At 34.9% G+C, this 23,637-nt stretch overlaps 1 protein-coding gene across 3 annotated transcripts in view; it reads right to left on the bottom strand.

Annotated features, from left to right (window-relative positions):
• The window catches only part of diaph3 (diaphanous-related formin 3), a 388,621-nt gene that overhangs the window by 307,409 nt on the left and 57,575 nt on the right, over positions 1-23,637 (bottom strand). For all 3 annotated transcript variants that reach the window (XM_077203763.1, XM_077203765.1, XM_077203764.1), the window contains one exon: positions 21,020-21,124. In XM_077203763.1, the coding sequence (XP_077059878.1) occupies positions 21,020-21,124 (105 nt within the window). The remainder of the gene's footprint in view (positions 1-21,019; positions 21,125-23,637) is intronic.

Genomic DNA, 23,637 nt, shown 5'->3' with positions numbered 1-23,637 from the left:
TTAAAAATACTATGAATAAAAAACTATTATGAAAAAAACTATTACAAATAAATAAAAAGTCTAAAAGACCTATTTTGCATACTTTATAAATCATCTGCAAACCTCATTGTGAATATTCAACACATCGTAAAACAGTTCAAGGCTATACCATTCTGATGTGAATTGTTTTTTTTGTTTGTTTTTTTCGAGGAGGGGGGGGGTAATCAACAACACACCTACAGTACAGTGTTTTTCAACAACTACGTGATATATAAAATATGTGGAGCTGCAGTTTACAAGAAAAATAACATGAGGACGCAAGGACCTGTCACCCTGCATCAGACAGACTGGCTTCTCTGGAAGTGGTTGTTTTCTACAGAGTACCAAGCTATGCTACATCTGTGTAGACAATCACTCACACATGCGTTCCTGCAGCTTACTGTATTCATCTTCATCACCACTGGCAGCTCCTACTAAAGCACTGGATCACTATAGGTTGGGATGAGATGTGGAATGTTGTGCATTTGTGGTCGGGGACTACAATAGCAAGAGAAAACAAATGCTGAGAGAAACAATACTCACAGAGGAACATATGCTTTGGTTTGTTTTGAGGAGTACAATTCTATGGGAATAATCGTAGGTGGTCTTTTTATATAGGCCTTGGGGAAACTCATTATTGCTGAAGGTACCAGATGACAGCCATTCAACCATCTCATCTGCATAACTAAATAGTTATACAGTAAAGAGACATTCAGCAAATTAGCCTGACTTTAGACCAGATCTGCATGCACACACACAATTTTGCATGGAAAACATACTGATTTGAATTTTGTAATCCAATAAATGGAAAGGAACAGTTCACCAAAAAGAAAATCTGTCGTCATTCACGCACACATTCTAAACCACTATAACTACATGTATGTAATTCACTGAAAGTCTTCCCCTCCACCAAAGATTACAAATATGTTGAAGATGAATTAAGTCCAAGTCATGACAAGTTTGATGACAATACTGGGACTCAATGATGTTAAATCTCACTAATATCAAACTTGGTCCAGCACGTTGAATGCACAATATGTTAAAATTACAAATAATTTCAATTTTAGGTGAGCTCTTCCTTTGGTTTACTTTATAAAAGACTGGTACCGAATAGACAACATCTTGATTTGACACCTTGGCTAAAATCTGCATTACTACGTAGAGCAGCACGATTCTAAATAGACAACTAAATAAAATAACGTAATTTACTGGACGTTCTAACAAATGTTAATTGCTGCAGTCAATTTAAAATGTTTGTTAATCTGAATAAATTATTTTTAAAAATTGGTTTGAATTAATGATTCAATGACTCACTTATAAATACTTCACTTGTTTCATTACTGGATGAATCAGAGTTTTTTTTGCTGTTGTTGTTGCCGTTTTTGAATGAATGATTCAATGACAAAAATCCTTTTTTTAAACCATTACTTCTTGTGGCGTACCTGGTGGCATAACAATGTAATGGATACAACAGTTATTAAAAGCACCATGTTACTTTCAAAAGTTGATTTACTCTATTTTGATCACTTCCCTAGACAGTGTTTATATCTGAACTGTAAAATAATCACAGTTCTTCTGTAAATATGAATATTTGTAACAGAAATAATGATACTGTGATTGAAAAGACTGTTGTTTTATACTTATACATGATGACAAACTCTCTCTTGCTCAGCGGCAGATTGTATGAATGTTCCAGTGTGATTTTGTCAAAGGTTTAATAGACAGACGAGACATTGTCATTTAGGAATGAGATCACGTGGGTGTTTGAACAGAACTTTTAACTAGGGCTGCAACTAACGATTATTTTGATAATCGTTTAATCGGACGATTATTTTATCGATTAATCGATTAATCGGATAGAAATTAAATTTGATTTTTTTTTTATTATAACTAAATAAAACTGTAAATCAGGGTATTTATGTGTAAAAGTGTACTTTAAAAAGTGCAAAAGCCACACATTGAGTTTTACTAATATCAATATTTGCATTGTTTTTAATGATAATTGCTGATGGCAAGTTGACAAACATGATTATTGTTAAAAAAATGATATCCAACATATTATGTTTTAACACAATTTTTGTTAAAACAAATTTACACAGACATGTTGTTCAGATGTGAATATCTGAACTAAAAACAAACAAAACATCTAAAATATATAATTCATTTAATTTTTATTTAAAATTAATTATATATAAGGAATATAAGGATAAAGAATATAATATATATTATATATAATATATAAAAGAATAATATAAGGATAAATTGATTAAATAAATATAGAAAGACTGAAAACAATTGTGTGAACGTAGAGCCGCAGTAGATCGCGTTTGAAAAAAAAGAGAACGGAATGGAGGTAACGTTACCCAGCAAGCTAACAGGCTTGAGTAAAGGACAGGAGAAATTATGCATTAGTGAACAAGCATTCGCTGAAAACCACTGAGTACAGTGACTAAAAAACAATATTTTACTGCTGCTGTTATTAACTGCCTTTATATTTAGTGCTTCGCTTTGTAAAGACCGTTTTAATTTAACCTATTTCTGCGGTAGCGCTATTTCAATCCATCACTTACGTTGCGAGCGAACTGATTGCGCAACCTGATGCTCGAGACAAAATACAGACATCCCAAGATCCCGGAAGTCCCGGGAGTCTCCCGCATATTGATTGCGGCTCCCTGATGCCCGCGAATTAGTTCAAACTCCCGAAATCTAGAGCGCGCAAGCAAGAGCGGGCATGCGAGACAGAAGAGACTGCTCCAAACCGTGTAGCGCGCGCGCTCGGCAGAGCGCCTGAGGGAGAGAGACCTTGCGTGTGTGTGCGTACCAGTAAACGCTCCCCGTGACGTAAGCAGACCAACTAATCGATAATGACATTCGTTGACAACGATTTTCATAATCGATTATAATCGATTTTATCGATTAGTTGTTGCAGCCCTACTTTTAACTATTAATCAAAAGGTACACATACTAGTAGAAAGGAGTTATTGGTACGAAAACTAAAATCACAACATTCTGAAAACTCAATTTATTCTGTGACAGTTAAATTATAAATAGGAATTAGGAAATCCTGATGAGTGATCCTTTTCTTAGGGAAGTCTAACCGGAATCTCCTTTCATTGCGTTTTGGACAGCGCCTAAAATTAGATATTGGTGAAAAAGTATATTTCTTCTAGAAAATCAAATACCTGGCTGAGTTCAAGGGCAGGAAATCACAAATGTAGTAATTTGTTTTTAGCATGGCCTATTTTGCAAACAACATGACTCCTGTCGATCTCCATTGTGGTTTCTATATAGTGGAAGCTAGAATGAGTCCACTTCAGCTCTGTACACCACAGCTGGAGCCGGAATAACTATGGTCTTGTGAGTTGGGTATGCTAATGCTAAATTTATCGATGCACCCTTGAGCTTCTCTGCATCAGTTTATGTTCTGAGATAATACTGCCATCTAGTGGTCAGGATGTAAACAAACAAATATCAATACAGTGTTTTTGAGAATCGATACAGTATCTGCAAATAATATTGTGATATTCACGTGTATCGATTAGGGCAGTCAACGTTAACGCAAGCGATTAATTCAAAATCCTTAATACATTAAAATAATTTAACAAATTAATGAAGCACGCGAAAATACGACATTAACAAAATTTACATCACACAGTTAGATGATCTTTGGAGTCGGGTGTTTATTACATGGAGCATCAAAAATGGCGCAAGCACCTGTAACCCTGGTATGCAGAAAAAAAAAAAAAGTGAAAGTACAGAAAGAACATGCTGCAATACAGACTGAAAGGAACATCTAAACAACTGTAAACCTGATGATACACGAACAAAATATATCCGCTAAAGCAAACTAGCTTATTGCTAGTAAAGTTTTGATGGATGTGAATTGTAAAGTAAATTGTAAAGTTGATTGTGGTGAAATACAGGAGCTGTACAGTAAGCACACCTGAGTCTGTTATTAGTGATGCGCAAACAGTGCATATCCGCTCTCGACGCACTGATCGCATTTTGTATGCACGGACACATTTCACTATATTTACGTTTAGGAAGTTTTTTTTTTTTTTTTGGCATCTACATGTGGTCCTGTTCGGTAACGAAACTTGACATGACTAAAACAAACCAGCTCTAAAAATATATATATTTTAACTCTTTGCTTTTGCACTTTACACATGTTTTACACTGAATTCCGAAAAGGTTTTTTAATTTTTTTATGTGCTTTGGTGTGAATAAATTTATGAATTATATGGACCCATTATATCATTTGGTTATTAGGTGTCCTTTTGGAGACACCAAATGTCCTTTTTTGGAAAGACACCTACATTTGCCTTGAAACAAGCTTGCAGAAAATACAGTTTTGTGAGAATCATCCTTAAATCTGATAGTTTACTTTGCTGGACATAGTAAATGATCACAAAATATGTTAAGATAAATTATGTGTGCTTAGTTTCACACGAAAAAAAGGGTGACTAATCACAATGGGAAAAAAAATTAAATGTATTGACAGCCCTAGTATCGATATATTCTTGCAACCCTAATCCCATGGCCCAATATTATAGAGATAAAACTAAGGGTAGTCCAAGTAACTAAATTCTGAATTAGACTTTACCTTTTTTATAATCAACTTTTTTTGTTCCTTGATTGGTGTTGATTTTGGATATGTTGTGTTCGATTTAACATATTGTTGATCTTAGAATAAGAGGACTTTGAGCATGTCGGTTTTCCACACCCCGATGAAGGCTTATTAGCAGCAAAGTGTTGGTACTAATTTTTGTTAAAAAATATATATAAAGCCATGAGTAAAAAAGGCTTTTTATATTTTCTTTTAAAATGGTTAGTTCCGGTCCTTGATTCTGATTGGTCAATAGCGGTGTTTTATTCACCATTAGGCATGTCTATGACCCCTTCAACCAATGGTTCTGTAGCTGCGCCTAAATTTTGAAGGCCGCGTCCTCCAGAGGTTGCATTTGAAGCCTGCATATGTCATTGAGGCAGTATAATTTATGAAAAGTAACTGTCAGATTGCAAAGAAAGAAAGAAATTACAGTATTACAGTTAAGTAAATTTTATCACGCTTACTTTTTTAAAAATAAGACATCCTTGATGAATGCAGCCTAAAAATGCGACCCCAGAGGGACACAGCCTCCGAAATGAGAATCAGCATCACTGCATAACTGCAACACCCTTAGCAACCATCCTTAGCAACATAAATAATAAACAGTTAATATTTTTTAAATAAATAATACATGGTACTGTATTGATTGTTTATTTAATGAATTATGAGTGACCCCTGATGGCATTGTGTTGCGTCATTCAGCTTTCATTTTGAGGCCACTTTAATTTTGTACTTGGAGTTCTGTATTGTGAATAAATCACGGTTGTATTTAGGGTTGAGTACCGAAACCGGGCACCGATATGGAACCGGTGCCCAAGTAACCGGACCACTTTCGGTGCCACTTAAATGCCTCAGCTGTCTGTTGAAACATTTGCACTCTGGTTCTCCGAAACGGACGTAAGAAGCATCATCACCGCATGTGATCGCTAGTTAACCCTTTGACGCGTACGATCGTTCACACTGGTGTGAGTAGAATGTTCAGATCGCACGATCATCAACTTCAGCGTTGTCATATTATATCACAACTATTCAGTGTTTTCAACCACTTAAGGTTTATTTTAGGTTTCGGACATTTAAATACACATAAGAACTAGCAAAACAACATTTATAGTTTGTAAAATGCACACTAATGTCTACAGAAGCGGCAATAACAATCCTTTCAATTATAAAATTGATGACGTGTTAAGATACACATTGTGTAGATAACAATTTACTCTTTTTTTCTCACACTTCACCAGCCACTTTAATGTATTCCGGGAGAAGTGATGAATTGAACTGTTATAGGCCTAAATCTGACAGATACAATTCTCTGAACTGCAGTGCGTACTAACATGGCGCCCATTGTGCGTTATAGATCAACTAACATGAATCATGATCATTATAAAGGTTTCCTAAGGCGAGACACTACAGGTGAATAGGATAATTTTTTTAACTAGCGGATATCACCATGAAACTTTGCCAGTTGATTACCTACATTAAGATGAGAAAAATATGTATAACAAGTTTTCTGTAATTTAATGTTTAAATATGCAAATGACACATGATCTAATTAAATATGCACTAATCTGCATATATTTAAAAAACAAAATCTGAGTATTGGATAAAGCCAGGTTCAAAATTAATTTTTCATTGTGTTCACATATTAGATGGGAAAAAAATTACAGAGGGATTTATGGATATCTACTTTTGTTATCCTGTAAATCAGAATATACTGCCAATAGCCTTAAAAAAATGATTTTTCGACATGTTTATTGGAATAAAATGTTATATAAATCAGGCTAGGAATAATATATTTACAAATCCCTCTGTAAATGTATTCATAATATAACTAGGTACAAGACTGGAAAGTTTGGTGTATATAGGTGCTACTGAAGTGGAGATTTCGGACTTGGAGTATGAGAGTAAAGTCATTTTGAGAAAACAGGCATTAAAGATTTAGCATCAGCCAATGAGATTGCGCATTTAGAGTAAAATCCCCCCTTTTACTTTCGCGATTGGTTGCTGATAAAAAGGAAGTGACCATATTTGGATCCAGCAGTAATGTTCAGGAGAGAGAGAGCTTTCTAACGGTGTGTGTGATGACAGTGCAGATCGCGATCGCGGAGCAGAGGGATGATTTATAACGATAACTTTTGATGAGTTTATGAGAAATCAACAGACGCAAACAGGCAAAGTGTAGTAAAATAAAGACCTAAATGTGTATTTCGGACTTTTTTTTCACCACAAGTCTGAAAGAAGACATGTTATTGAAGACAAATATCCCAAAATCTCAAAATTGACCAGTGAAAAAAAAACGATGTTTTTGCCTGCCGTGTCTCGCCTTAAATGACAAAACATTCACTTACATGCATTTAAGAATAAGAATATCAGCCAAGCACTGACTGACATGTAACGAAACCAATCGCTGTTCGTTTTGTTCCGTCGACGTCCATACAATAACAGATTGAGATTCATTCAAGAACGTTGTGCAAGTTTACTGCAAGAACAGAGCGTGTAAATGTTATGTAAATTTGTTGTGTTTTGTATTTAGACTACTTATATATTTACTCTACAATTTTAATATATACAATTAATTAATTACATTTTTTATTTTATTTTTTTCAATTAAAAAGCCGTTAATTAATGTCATTCACCGTCGTTTTGAGGCTCTCTTTTTTTAAAGTATTGGTTTAGGCACCGTTTAGGCACAGGTACCATTTTAAAAGTATCGATTTGGCACCGGTATCGAGAAAGAAAGAAAAAAACAATACCCAACCCTAGTTGTATACACAACACAGAACGGCCTCCTGAGTGCCTTGGCCTTATATGTTTTTTTTTTTTTTTATGGTACACAATGTTTCTTCTTTGCCTGTTACTATAAAAGATATTCCAGGGATACAACCTATGCTGCACAGCTGTAAGACCATTAAAAGCAAAAGGGGAAAAAATAACTAATTAACCAGTTAATAAATGAGTAGGCATTTCTCTCAGTGCTGAGAGCACACTGTTGGCTATTTACATAACCTTTAGAGTAGTCTGTGAATTTCCATTTTCTCTCTATGCTGAATAAAACATTCCTAATTTGACTGATGAATGTTGCGACTGCCTAATGGTAGCACTGTCCTTGGAACAGAGATCAGCTCAGAGTGCCTGTCCCTGTATTTTAATGAATCTGGGGAAACTTCCAGACTATAACACACAAACACAATCTGTGTGCATCTTAAAACTAACTATTCATTACCTCAAAACTTAATGTTTTTTCTTTTTTAATTTTCTCTTTTTTGACTCTACTCTTATCAATGCTGAACATAAGGGTATGGATAACATAGGGATATGGCAAAAATATTTTTTTTATGTTGGTTTTACTATTTTGCAAGTGACTGAGCATTACAGCCAAACTAATTCCCTAATTTTAAAAAAGCCTTACAAGGTAACAAAATAAAAAATAAAGAAAGAATGGCAGACATTTGGGCCTAAGTGGCGAAGATAAAAATCGTTGTCATTTTATTTGTTATTAATATTAAGATACACATTACATATACACATTACATATACACAACACATTTACAAATGAAATAAACAGTGACTTAATTCTTTAGCTACGGTGTATTTAACAGTAGCATTCAAATAAGAAATTTAATGAACAATTACAAAAATGATACACTACATAGACTTCACTGTATAAATTATACATTGATTCTTATTAAAGCTACTGTATAACGTTCTTTAGTCAAGAGCAGTGAGTGATTTTCTCGGTCTTTTGTTTTTTATAACATTAAAGCGATAGTTCCCCCAAAAATGAAAATCCTGTCCTCATTTACGCTCTCAAGTTGTTTTAAACCCGAATGAGTTTCTTTCTTCAGTTGAAAATAAATGTTATTTTGAAGAATGCGGGTAACCAAACATTTGCTGGTCCCCAGTGACTTCCATAGTAGGCTATATAAGGGTATTCCTGGTTCAAAATAAGGCTGAGGTGGTAAAATCCTGATCATGGCTGAAGAAAACACTTTTTCCAAGTACATATTTTAGGTATTAAGATAAATAGATTGTTATTTTGAGAACACATTCATATACGGTTTCTTTCCAACAGGATTCTGTGAAACTGTGGTGGCTGGACCTTGGTCCCGTTAGGGAGTCCGGGGGCATGCTCCCCCCTAAGAGAATTCTGTATACAGTATTTTAAAGATATATTCATTAATCTGGTGCATTTTGAGAGTTCAAAATTAAGAGCTCCAACCCATGTTCAGTGTGCAAAATGAACAAAGAAAAAGTCTGTGCATTGAATTGTACCTGAACATTAAAGGGGACTCTAGGGCTCGTGCACTAGAGATGTGCGGATCAGCACTAACGTCACCTGAATCCGCTGTTAAAAATAAATCATCCACCCGCCAACCGCTCCAATCAATGATATTCTCTGATTTAGATATCTCCAACTGATCATCACAATTATTCAAATTCTCAGTGTTAAGCATGATGATATGGCAACATATCACACTGAAGTAGGCTACTTTAAAATTCTTCAATTCTTGCCAAAAAATTAAGGTTCTTTGGCAAAATTAAATTTCTTTAGTACCGTAAACACAGGCTTTACTCCCTTCAAACTTAAAAATATAACCGTTTCATTACATCATTGTTGGAAAACACTATTAACAGAATTAACAGAATAAATCTGTTAAGCTGGTGTATATTTTTAGTTAAAGCTGTTAAGTGATAAAGCAATCTTACGTAGGGTTCTTCCTGTGTATTTTATATAATAACCCATAGAAGGAGCTCTAGGTATGTTTTCCTTGATTCCTATTCCCTGAAGAGAAATACGTTGTAAAATATGTCTTTTGTGCACAAAATATGTCTTTTGTGTTTTAACGTGAAATAAGAGTTCCGTGTCTTACATTAATGATTTATATCTCATCGACCCACGACCCACCCAGTTAATTTAATGTGTAATTTTTTATAACTTGGCCCGTCCTAGTCACGGATTATCTGCAGTATCCGCGGATATAACGCGATCCGTGCATCACTATCGAACGCTTAGAGAATGGACAGAGGCTGGGAACCCGCAACAGAACAGTCTGAGTGGAAAAGGGGTATCGGAGCATGTGACAGTAGTTGTTATGATATGTTTAACTGGCAAGGCTTTAAAGCTAATGCAAATAAGCTTTCGTGAATTGAAGTGTCTCGTGAGTGTAACTCTACCTCTGCGTTAACATGATGTGAATGTCTGTTGTGTTGTACAGTATGTTCAGATGGAGCCGCCAGAACTGCAACTGATAGAATACACTGCATTACGATACTACAATATTTCTTCAAAAGCTGATCGTGGAGACATTTTTATCGTCCACGATCAAAAATCATCATATCGCACACCCCTAGCTGAACATCACCTAAAGCATCACATTAAAATCTAGAAAGGCTACAGTCAACCCTGTAACAAAGACTGTATGATTTAGTTGTTCACGGATGCTTTTTGTATTTTTAGTCAAAGAGTACTGTTTTGATACACATTTAATGGCACTGTCGAGGTGTCAATGAGTCATTCCTATAAATGAACAAAGCTTTTGATTGACTGTCTCCCTTTCTCTCCTCACAGTAAACAGAAAGCAACACTGTACAAGTGCTACAAAAGCGACAGGGTGAAAAACTGCATTTTTGTGGGGAATATTCAACTAACAACCTGTGTTTGACAAAACTGCAGTATTTTTTTGCAAAGTTCTCTGTAAAACGCTGCCCACAGTTATGCACTGGATGGTGTAATAAGGTCAAAGCACAATGGTCTTTTTCAATAGCCACAATCTTTTTAGAGGCACATTTTTTCCAAATCGAATTATGACCAATGTCACACGTTCACCTTCAGATCTTCAAATAGATGGAAAATAAACATTGAAAATCTGACCTTCAGCCATGGATGTCTTTGAAATACTCTGTTTCCAAATCATCCTGGAACAACCACACAAAGTCTTTCAGTAGTACTGCGACAACATCCACAACAATGTTAACTCTAAGGTCTGTTTTAAGCCTCTAATTCTTGGTATTTTTAGCTGAAAGAAAACAGTGTACTTTAAGAACACTTTTATTTAACTCAACAGCTAGGTCTTTGTTACATGGTTTCGATACATGGTTTGTATGCAGCCACCACTGACAGCTTGGCAGGAGCTCATTCTGAGAGTTTATTTGGTGTGCACCGGGTCAGACGGTGGTAGTGCGGGTAAGGATGCGTAGTTTGATGCAACGGTATTGGACATGCTAACAAAGACAGAAACGCAACACAAGACACTGGATGCTGCTGTTATTCAGTAACTATGTCTCCCAATTACTTTGACTTACACAAAAAATCAACAATGGTACAGATACAAACGCTCTGTCCGGTTTATTAGCGTTGTCAATCATTACTGCCTTATTTGCAAGCACACACATACACAAAAGCTTTTTGGAGCCAGGAAACTGTTTACACTGATCTGTGTTTTAATGCCATGCCATTTTCCATGGCTATTTTCATGGTAAAAAAAAAAACAGGCAAAAATATATTAAAAGATACACAAAATAAAATATCTATGTAGGGCTCGACATTGCAAACAACTGAGATGAAGCGCAATAAACAGATGAGTGATAGCTTTTTAATGATTATAACATGAATAACCTGAATAACATATAACATGAAGTTAATATTAAGTGACTTACAATTTAGGAACAGTATGGTTTTGGCTCTATTTCGTAAACGAAAAATAAATAAAAAATAAAATAAAAAAATTCACAGCTGAACTGCTGCGCATCTCCCAGCAAACATGGGTGTTTCGTTTATCAATTAATCTGCGTTTTCAAACAAATCTAGTGAGTCAATGATTCAATGACACATTCATCAAGACAGTCGCTTGCTTTGTTCCTGAATGAATCAGCTGTTTGAATGAATTGACTGAATGAATGATTCCGTGACAAAGGCAATGACATGCCACCCCCTACTGGTGGTTTTAGTTTCATTTTTAAAATATAATTTCAATCATTTAGTATTTCTATATTCAAAACTGATTTAAAACAGTCTCATAACATTGTTATCATGAATTTAAATGCATTCATGCCACTTCTGAGCCTCATTAAACAGTCCGTAAATATGCCTAAATGACAACTTTTTGTTCTTCTATGCCACCTCTGCAGTGCAAAGATGAATTTTGTTGATATGGATTTAATTTGATTGGCAACGTATTCTTCCAGATTGTGTCTTATTATTCTAACTCAATTTATAAAAATAAATGTAAGAATTTGACAAATTACATTTAATGAGGTTAGAGAAAGAAGAAAGAAAAAAAGCCTAATATCGCCTCATAATGGGAAGGTTAATTACTATCATTGATCAGAAGGTGCTCCTAAAAAGAAAAGGTAAGCTTAGAGCCCTGTGTAGAACAATATATATCTTTGACACAAATAAAATGTAGTCTTGACTGTAGTTTTTCCAAAATCATCAGCTTTTCAAAAGCACAATTTCCTCAAGAAATTAAAACTACCACTGTCCAAGTTCAGCAAAAGAGCCCCAGACCATCATGCTTTGTGCTCAATGTTCAACAGTTGGTATCATACAATGAAGATCCAACCTTCGTGACAAACCAAGTATTTTGATTCATCGGACAAGAAGACTGATGGAAAGTATGTTCCCTGATATCATACCATGCCTAAATATCAGGCTCACCCAGAGCTAGATTTTGGATGGTGGATTGTTTCCTGCATGTAACATTTGCCAACTCTATTGTTCCTTGCTACAATTAAGTGGTTGAATACCAGAGCACATATCTGTAGCAGAACAAAAGGCCAACTCTGCAAATGTGGGAAATATTTATTAGTCCCATCATCATCCCAAGTATTAAAACCCAATAATTATTTCATGACCAACAATTTAGCGATATTTTGAGGAGGACACAAAAGCGGAATGGAGAGATTAATCTTTGTAATTACCAACTAAGGTATTATCCCACGAGGCAGATGGGGACGTAAGATAGGTTTGATTCTGTTGATTTGTTACTTTCAATAGCATTTCACAAAAAATGCGCCACTCACATGAGCAATGGATCATAAATAATGGAGGAAGGGATTATGATGGTGGTGATTAAAACTTGTTTAGTGGTCACTTCTTCCATTAGCTCACACTGACCATCATGTCCTGACCATCCACCATTGCAGTAATCAGTCCCAACCATTCTAACTGCACACAGGCTTGAGTAGAGGCTTTTATGTTTATTGTTTCTGGTCAAAGTAGCAGCTGTTTCACACAGCAGCATCCTCAGGGTTGAGAAATTCAGAATTAAAGAATTAGTTCCCTTTCAATTCATTAAATTGTGTGAGAAGTGTGACACACACACATTATTTGAAATATTTAAGTTTATAAATATAAAATAAATGACTTCATGAAAATGATTAAATATATAGGTTAAACTAAATATAAATTTAGATCTATCAGTTTATCCATCAATTAGTCTGTCTATCCATCTGCCATCCTGTCCAGCTGTATATCATCTATCCCAGTGTATCCCAACGTGAACCGCCATAGGCAACTGTCATATATTTTTAAAGCAATTTATTTAATTTGCATCTTTATTCCATTTTATTTATTTTTTCTATCATTAGTAATTTATTTGTTCTTATTTTATTACTGACTGTTTACTTGTATTTTTAAAAATTCAATTTAAAGTTTGAAATCAAGCTATCTGGTTCTACTGCAACAAAATTAGCCCATCGAAAAACACTATACATTGAGTTAGCAAACATTTAGGTGATTTAGTCATAAGGATAATTGAGCAATGTAATTGATAATTGAGAAATAAAAGTAATTAAATGTCAAATAATCTTGGATCGTTTGTATTGTAAAATGTAGGCTACTGTACACATGCGTTGTTCTCAACTGTTTACATTAATTTGAGATTTTCGACTATTGGGCCGATCCACCTTCCTTTATTTAATTTATTCAGTGAAGCTTATATGCAGTGTTATTTTACATTTGATTACTTTAATCAATTTCTGTACCTGAAAATTTCTGTTAGACCTACCTGAAAAGAATTTTTTTGTATCTTTGCTCTATTTTTTGACCAAAGAGCAAAAATATCATTTTTTTTTTTATATCTATTTTTTAATATCAATCGCATCCCGCTCTTTACAATCTCATTTATCCATGTTTCATTAATAATAACTTCAAACAGTACTATCCACTGAAAACTGCGTGTATTATCATAAATACTACACATTTCAACCTATTCAGTGATGAAATGTTTTCTGTGTTCACAAATCTTGAGCAATGTCCTAACTGCCGGGATACACAACGCGTTGCGTACACGCCCGATTCGCAAACTAATGACTAATTTGAACCGATTCACTTTAATGATTGGTTAAAACAACTGATCTGTCCAACACTGCACTCAAGAGACTTCTGAATTGGTGTATAACAAATCGGTAACACTTTACACTAAGGTTCCTTTTCTTAAACTCTAGTTAACTACATTAGTTAAAATTAACTGTTAATAAACTGCAATTCTACAGCAAATTTATTCTTTATCTCAACACTTTCTAATAGCCTACATTATTGAAATCATAAGTTGTATTTGTTAACATTAGTTAAGCACTGTGAACTAACATGATCAAACAATGAACAGCTGTATTTTATTAACTAAAATTAACAAATATTAATAAATGTAACAAATGTATTGCTCATGGACAGTTCATGTTAGCCTATACATTAACTAATGTTTTGTTACAAACAAATAATTTACTCAGAACACCTCTTAAAACATTAACATAAGGGTGCTTACCCCATTTTTTTAGTTATTTAAAAAAAAAAAATTTGTAAGAGTGGTTAGCAAGATTTAGCCTTAATAAAAGGTGCTCTAAGCGATGTCACGCGTTTTTTAGCCAACATTTTTTGTCACATACAGCAAACATCTCCTCACTATCCGCTAGCTGCCTGTCCCCTGAACACACTGTAAAAAAAGCAGTCTCTGCAGACACTCCACAAACAGCAACAAAAACAAACTGGCCTAACCCGCACCACGAAACATAAACTGTTCCAGAAAAGTAGACTATTAGTTAAAATAAAAAATGTAATGCTACTTTTTAATATTGATATGATTATATACCAAAATAATTATCAGGTTTAGCAAAGAAGGATTTTATCTTACAAAGCAATGAAATCCAGTGGTAAAATCACAGCCTTTTTTAAAAAAAGAAAGAGGGCAGAAAAGGATGACAGTGTCTGTCGGCCACCACCGAAGACCATTTGTGACCCAGGAAAAACCCTGAAAAGGTCTCTGCAGCAAAAGCAAATGAAAAGTTAGACTTTAGAAAGTTAACTAGTCGCAAGTTTGCGGTAAAATGCAGTTGAGTTGTCGAGGTCAAAACACTATATGTAGCAGCTGTGAATGAAACTTATTGTAAATAATGTTATGTCATTTTTTTACTCTTACACTGAATGTTTGCTGCTTCAATCCAGATGAGTATTGAAAAGTATTTTCCGCGACGTGTTGAGGATGAAGACCAGCCTGAACCAGAGGTATCAGTCTGATACAGAGCTGAAGAGTCCGACCCGTGTAAATAGTTATGTTATTAATTAATATTTTAATGAATTATTAACAAAGGAACTATTTTGAACACCCCACCCCAGTCTGACATGGAACATTTTTCTTTTCATTAACTTCGGTAGATACAACAAAGGAATTGTAATTGGTTGCTTTTTCTACAGAAAGCTGATCTCTATTGTCATGTCCATTTTTTTATCGATCATTTATTGGTAAAGAGTGTGAGACCTGGAGCCATAGTGTGCCACGTGTGGCTTGCGACCCATAGATTCCCGACCGCAGCTCTATTGTATTCATTTGTTCTATCACTTGTAGTTTGATTATTTGTGCTTATTTTCTTTATTTTAATTTGAAATTAGTCCTTATTTGTCCTGAACATAGCACATATCAAACCGTATCAAAACCATGACTCTAAAACCATGATACAAACCGAACCATTACACCCAGTTCTATTCATCTATCCACCCATCTAACTACCCATCATCTAATCCATCCAGCTAATCTAATCTATCCACCCAATCTATCTATCCTCCCCATCTACTGTATACTGTATTCCTTCTACTTAGTACCTACCCATCCATCAATAACGAATTCATTTTAGTTGACTGAATTGAATTTCAATGACTGTCATTTAATTTGACTGCACTGACACTATTGTATGAAAACAATTGAGCTGGATGATGACATCACTGTTTGCATTTTAAATGCCACACTGTCCATTACACCGATATGCTACTTGCATTTGAACATCAGGGATTTGTTGTTTCCAGCTCTTTTAATATTACTTAATGAGCACTAATCAAGACCTAATGACAATGCATCAATTTCCAAAAGAGCAAAAGCTTTGAGTATGAACATTCATTCAAGGTACAGCAAATGGTAATTATACCTACACTCTATGCTGGCAATGGCAAGGTGAATGTTTTAAAAGGTGAATGTTGTTAACAGAGAGGGCGAGGAGCCTATGCCAGAATCTATAGTTTCAATTACCAAGCGAGACGAAGGAGCAGAGCCAAAAGGAAAGGCTTCACTGAAAGGCAATTATTCGTCAAGAACACGGACAGGGGGTAAACAACCAGGCCTGAATGTCAAAAGACAAGAGATGGAGAGAGTGAGAGATGAAGGAGGGCAGGGGCATGCGGGTGCATGATAGAGAGAGAAAGAAATTCCAGGACGTTTTCTAAATTTAAAGTAATGTCCATCCATCAAACTAGTCAAGGTAGTGTGAGAAGAAGCTTATTTGAGTATGAAAAGGGAAATTTCGAAAACACCAATACATCACTGTCTGTTCTGTCCAACAGATTCAATTTTTATAAAGGATTTTCAATACATTTTATGTATAACCTAAGAAGAAAGGAAACAAAACCCTATACATTTTTAAAATCAAGTAGTTGGTGGGATCCTTGAGCAAACAGGCAGTCTAAACTGAAGCCTAGGATAATAAGGCTGGGATTCAGGTTCAGCTGACTCCAAGGTGTTTCTAAAAACAATTACTTGATTAAATTGTTTAAATTTGCTAGTGGTTTTTCAACCTTCATTTTTAACCTTGTAGATAAGATTATAGATCTTTAAGTCAACTATTTTTTTTAAGTCTGGGAATGCAGGGTAAGCAGCATTCCTATAAATGTCAATATTCCTTTTCAAAAGCCTTGATTTTTGTTAAACACCTTTATTGCCTTCAAAAGGTTTGTCCACCAGCGAACACTAAAAATAAAGATAAAGGTAAAAAAATAAAGATAAAGGTTCCTAATGGGGTTTTCACACCGATGCCATAGAAGCACCACTTTTGATTCCTTAAAGAAACTTCAAACTTTCAGTGAACCGTTCTTAAAATAACTATTTTCTTAGTGAAGAACATAATCTAAAGAATCTTTTTTCCACTATAGAGAACCTTTTTGTGTAATTTAAAGGTTCCATAGATGTTATAGGTTCTTCGTGGAACCATCAATGCCAATAAAGAACCTATATTTTTACAAGTGTGGTGTAAATCAACATGGATGAGCGTCATATTATTTATTTGGTAGGATTAAAAGGTTGGGTCATTTATTTAGGTCATTTTATCTGAGAAAATTCAAAAGATTACAATACATTGGGAGATTTATCATGATTGTCCAAGGTCAATGAGTTTCAGCACTCTAAATGTGGTAAAAGAAAGTTGATTGGAGAAAAAACACAAGTCCTGACCAGCCACTCCAGATAGCAAATTGAATCATTCTGAAATCTCCAAGCACTCCAAAATAATTAAATTCTCAGCAGAAAGGAGGAAGCAGCATTATAATTAAACTCCCTTGTTCTTGTTTCTCTTCCACCGTTCGTAGGCCCTGTAAACGAACACAAAGCTAACCGTCAGGAGGATTAGATTGGGGAATTAATTTCAGCAGAAAAACATGCATTTTTTATCCATCTAGCCTGAATCCTGCATATAGTGTTTCCACTTGTGTGTAGCTATATCGTGCAGTGGAAGAACTGGAGGATTTGTTGTACACGCTCAATTCTAAGACGTGTACACTTGGTAGTCTGTCTCACCAACACATCGGGACTTAAAAACAGACGAACAATCCTCTAAGCAGCATGGCTTAAAACTCAGAAATCAATCAAATGTAGAGAGCTCCAATCAGAATGTATAAGGAAGAATGCTTGGGGCAAATAACTCCCACCTGTAGTTTTTGATGAGCACCTGATGCTTTTTTGTAGTGATCGACCGATGTATCGGTGTACCGATATTTTTCCCGATATTTAAGCATTTTCCCATAATCGGGAATCGGTTTTGTAATATCGGATTTTCCGATAAACGGCGCCATCTTGTGGCCGTTTTGAGAATTCCGCCATTGCAGCCCGCGTCTGAGGAGATCAGTCAATAACAACTCTGTGCACAGGTAAAGTATATGTTCTACTTGCTTTGCTTTAATTATTCAACTTTATTTAACATAACAGACATGCATGCAGAAATGAGATTTGAGACATAAATGCCTGATATAGTTTATTTATGCAGCTTGGTTCTAAAAAATTGAGACGAACTCATTGAGCCACGTAGCGTAATCCGTCATGTCCTTCCCCAATAAAGACTTAACTTTACATTAATTAAATAAAACAGACATGAATGAGTGCATGTTGAAAATAAAAGCGCTGAATTTAATTCTCTATCTGTTGTATTTGCTCACCATTAGTCTCGAAAAAAAAGTTCGTTCATATTGCTGAGCACTCACTGGGTTGATGATCAGGAATGCTCAAGCACGGCCACTGAATGAAATTTTTGACAAGATTATCTTGTTTAACACCCTAGATTATATTATCATTTACTACATAGCAATTATTTCGCTAATACACATCTAAATATACCGCTTTGTGGAAATTAATTATTTATTATCTGCACGCGCGATCGCGGTTGAGTAACGTATAGCCTAATGTTATAGTTATGTGTAAATGCATAGATAAACAGCACTTTGTCATAAAGCATTTCATGATCTAGACCGACAAAAATATAAATAATAATTAATAACATACTAGTTGGAAAATGCAATGATGTATATACTGTTTTGTTTGTTACTTTCCTGATGTTATAGGCTATTCCAGCTAATATTATGCAGTGAATTAATATTACCCATGAATTATTCCTCACTCTTAGTTTAAACCTATTAAACGGCACATAAACCTTCTAAAACTGTTTAAAATGAATTACATTTCTGCAAAGGTGATATGACTCCCCTGTCAATTATTTTTTCCATATGAAAACATTATGCTTTTAACATTTATTTTGCCTATTGTTAACATTGTTGCTGCTGATGCTTATAAATGATATGTATAATTTAGATATAAATTATATAATGTAATAATATACATGTTTTTATTGTAATTTGATTAGTTTACCATTTATGAAAACAAATAAACAAATCCCCCCCCCCCCAATATGTTAGAATAGTTTTTGTGCTTTATTTTTTACCTCATCAAAGCTTTTATTTTTAAACAAAGACACTTAGTAACAGTGCACTTTATTTTTTAGACTCAGACTCCTCTATTTATTTGTGTATAAATATAAAGGTTTTTTTTTTTGTATGCAAGGAGGGAGTGATTGTTATAAATAAAATGGTTTGTTCAGTTCATTTGTGTTGTAATAATTGTGCCAAAAACAGAAGTATAACAGTAAATAAATATCGGTTCTGCATATCGGTTATCGGGCACATACACATGCAAATAATCTGTATCGGTAATAAAAAATCAATATCGGTCGATCACTACTTTTTTGTTTCCAGTTAACATACTAGCTGAATTAGGTATACAATCTTAATAAATGTTTAAGGGGACATATCATGAAAATCTGACTTTTTCCTTGTTTAAGTGATATAATCGGGTCCCTGGTGCATCTACCAACACAGAAAATGTGAAAAGTGACAACCCAGTAAATTTGTTTTGGTAAGCCTTTTTCTGCAAGCATGTAAAAAAAATAAGCTGATCAGATTTCGCTCCCATCCTAATGTAATGTATCTTATAATATTTCCACCCCTTAATCGTCGCGTTTCCACCCACTGCGCCGCCATTTGGTTTTCACAAGCGACAACAGTGTAACCAGTTCTAACACAATGGCTAAAGTTCGAGCAAACCATGCAACCTGTTCTGTCGTTCGTTGGCTTCACAGACGAGCACAGAACACTATTTGACCAAACATGTCACAGCTGTCTTATAAAGACCTCAGGGAACTGTCAACTTGTGTAAAAGTTAAACATGATGGTACATGCAAGTCGATTAGAGGAATCAATGTAACTCCACAACAACTACATAAATGTATACACTAACCATTCAGAAATGTTCATGTGCGTCATGTGGATGAGTGACATTTGAGTGTTTTGTAATTGTATCCAAAGCTTGTGTAAAGGATCGGCCCTCTTCTGAACGGGAGCGGGGAGCAGCAGCTCATTTAAAGGCACACACACAAAAACGGCACGTTTTGCTCACATCCAAAAAGGGGCAATTTGTCAAGCTATAATAAATGATCTGGGACGTATTCTGAGCTTACATTTCACAGACATATTCTGTGGACACCATCGATTTATATTACATCTTGTGAAAAGGGGCTTAAATGTCACCTTTAAAGAAAGATTATTAAAAACAAAAAAACTTCTCACTCCTTTTAAAGACATTACAGATTAATTGTTTTGGCATCACTGAGAAGCCAAACTTTCATATTAAAACAAAGGAGGAGGATGATTTAAATTGATGTCTTTATTTTTCAACAGCATTTCTTCTTCCTCCAGTATTCTAGCATAAAAACTTCAGACTATTTGTAGAAAAGTGAAATGGTGAATTACACATTGGAAGATGTAAAATCACATCTTGCCATCCTTTACTACAGAAAAATGAGTTCATAAGTATACATGAGGAGACTCAACACCTCCCTCTCACCTCAGGACAAGAGAACAAAAGAGACAAACTAAAATGAGGGCAATCATCTCCGATAAATACAGTCTTTAGCCTGTCAATGTCATCATAAGAGGCCTGCAGTTACAGATATTTTCATCAGGGCAAACCCACCAGTACAATAAACTCACACACAGTCAGCACAGGCACACAACAATAAATTAACACAGACATACATGCGCATGGTGTCTCTGTGGTGGTCCTGCACCTTAGCTTATTATTTTTGTGTTTTACAAAGACACTGACACATCTGACATGGGATCGAGTAACTGATTGGAGCAGTCTGTGATGTGACCTCCTATGGGTTTTAGGTAAAACTAGTCTTATTTAGTATCAGGGTTAATTATGGAAGTCCATTATGAAGCGAAAGAAAGCTCGAAGGACTCAAATGTATTTACTATTCATGCTTTCAGGTTGATATGTTAGTTTGTGTGGCTGCAATTATTCTTTGACTTACAGTTTTTGCAGCTGTGATGATGTACTGAAGGACCATCTCCCTTTTTGTGCCCAAGTCCTTCTCTCTGAGTGGTGCTTTCTTCTCTTCATTAAGATTCATATCCTCCTGAAAAAACAAACAACATACAAGAGAGGGAAAATATCATGTTACAAGAAAAAACATCAAGTCCTTCAGTATTGTGACCTGCTTTATGAGAATCTCCATCATTACAAGCCACGAAACATCTGATCCAAACAAAAGAGACTAATGAATCATATACTGATATCTACATATTTCTGCTCAAAAGAAAAATAGTACTGGAGATGCTGGTTGTTCACTTAGCAGAGAAGTGCAAAGAGCTCTCACATCTTTCAATGCTCACATGAATCAAAGCATGCCTAACACCTGTTCTTTTTGGAAGTGCAAATAAATGAAACCGCAGGATGTCAACCTCTACTCGTGAATACATCAGGCAGATACGACATTAAGAAAAAGGAGATGAAAATGACAACAAAAAAAAGAAAGACTGATAAATACTTCAATGTCTTAAATATATCAAAAGGAAAAGGAATAAAAATAATTTTTAAAGCCATTTTATTTAGACAAAATTTGAATCTACATATAATTTGGATAAATGTTGCAAAATTGCCATGCTGGGTATTTAGGGTGTTGATAGCGCACGAGCGCTAGTGAGACCAAAAGAGCACAGGTTGTATTTAAACTAAACTCATTTAAGCTTTGCCAATTTAAACATTCAAGAGAAAAAGATGCAAAAAAACTCGCGCACGTTGTGGGAAGATTTGTTTGCGTACACATCCAAAGCATGCACACGGAAAGCCTCAGACACAGGGCTGTCTTGGGGAGTATCCTAGCAGACATAGTCGGTTATGTCTTAAGTGAATGAAACAGTCGAGGCATGTTTATCAGTAAATTGGATCAATTGCATTTTATCAAAGTGACAGCAGCCTAATATTGCTGTATGTGTTTTTAATGTTAATCAAACCAAAAAAGACCAGGAAATCACTCACTGCTCTTGATTGAATAGCTTTTGTAACTTTAACCCTTTTAGTGTCACCCCCCTTTTTTTGAATATACATGAAAATGCACATTTCGAACTTAAATGGTTGTAATTCAAGAATGAAATAGAAGTGAAATAAATTAAGAAAGTGAAACAGAAAAAAAGTTATAGAAGTTTGAGTTTATGAAAATGTACAATGTAAAAAATTTAATTATTCATATTTTATATAAAATATATTTTTTCAAAACCTGGGCGACTCTAAAACTGCAAAAATATCAAAGCCAAAAATCTGAACAAGTTGTGTTTCAAATTTTAGGTTGATATTTCAAAAAATGAGCTTTCAGTAAGATTTTGTTTGGGCGCAGTACCAAACTTTTTCACTAGATGACAACCAGACTCCATTACTGCCCATATAAGGGCGCCTCCATTTCCATATATGTTTTGAGTGATATGAACCATTATTTCCACAATTTTCATACAATTTATGAAGTAGACATCCTATTCAGAAGTAATATGAGAAGTTTGGCAGATTTTGATATGATTTCAACCTCTAAGAAACATAAAAAGAACACGCATGTTCATCACTATTTCAAAATAAAGGTCTAAGAGTATGAAAATATTATTGTTGCAAATTGATAAATTACGGCTCCTCTGTAATTTATTTTGAAAATCAATCACCAAATATGGAAACTAGAGATTGTAAGCTTTCAAATGATATATAGTTTGTCAAGATTAGTTTAGGTTTAGTATAGGATATTACTGTTTTAAAAATGTAAAGGATTTGGGCCCACCGGTGGGCCCGTGACACTTAAGGGGTTTTAATAAGGATTCATCTTTAATTCATACATTCAAAAATGCCATGTTATTTTATATTTGATAACTTTATTCAATTTCTGCCCCTGAAAACTAATGTTAGACATACCTGAAAAACACTGTTCATTTTTACTTGAAAGTAGTCCTTTTTTCCCTGAACATAGCACATTGTGAATCGTACTGAAACCTTGACCCTAAAACCGTAATACAAACCAAACCCTGAGTAATTTGAACCGTTACACCCCTAGTGTTTACTATGACTACGTTCAGAGTCAATTTTGGGGATTTACAGCAGCAACTGCTTACAAGTATGAATCCTGAAATGTTTTGTTCAGTCAGGAGATAGTAGCTGCTTGAATATGTTCATTCAGTTGTATGATGAAACAGCTGAAGTCACAACCGCATTCTAACTAATCATAGCAGTAACCATAGCGACAGTGTCAAACATGGCGTGTCCATAAAACCGTGAAGTTTTACCACGATCGACAGCACGTGTCCAATCGAGGCACGAGTTCATCTATTAGACATTTTAAATAACCAACAACAGAGTTAAAAGCTTTGTAACCAGTTGTAGAGGGTACGTTTCAGCCATGGCAGTTCGTAAAAAGCAGAATGCTGAATGAACGCAGCCATATTAAGCACAAAATATGAGACAGACAACCATATTCCAGTTTTACACTGTGCAGAGCACCATTTTATAAAAAGCGCAACAAATCGACGCATTCCATGCAAATAGACTAATTTAGGTAATCGATGTAATCAATTACTTCAACGCATCTTTCCAGCCCTTAATGGACAGCATGGGATT

The sequence above is a fragment of the Siphateles boraxobius genome, unplaced genomic scaffold (genome assembly GCF_051911475.1).
Source record: "Siphateles boraxobius isolate OS27281-9 unplaced genomic scaffold, OSU_SipBor_1 5, whole genome shotgun sequence".
Classification (NCBI taxonomy): Eukaryota; Metazoa; Chordata; class Actinopteri; order Cypriniformes; family Leuciscidae; genus Siphateles; species Siphateles boraxobius.
Note: the sequence above shows the minus strand (reverse complement) of the source record. Positions and strands in the feature narration are given on the sequence as shown.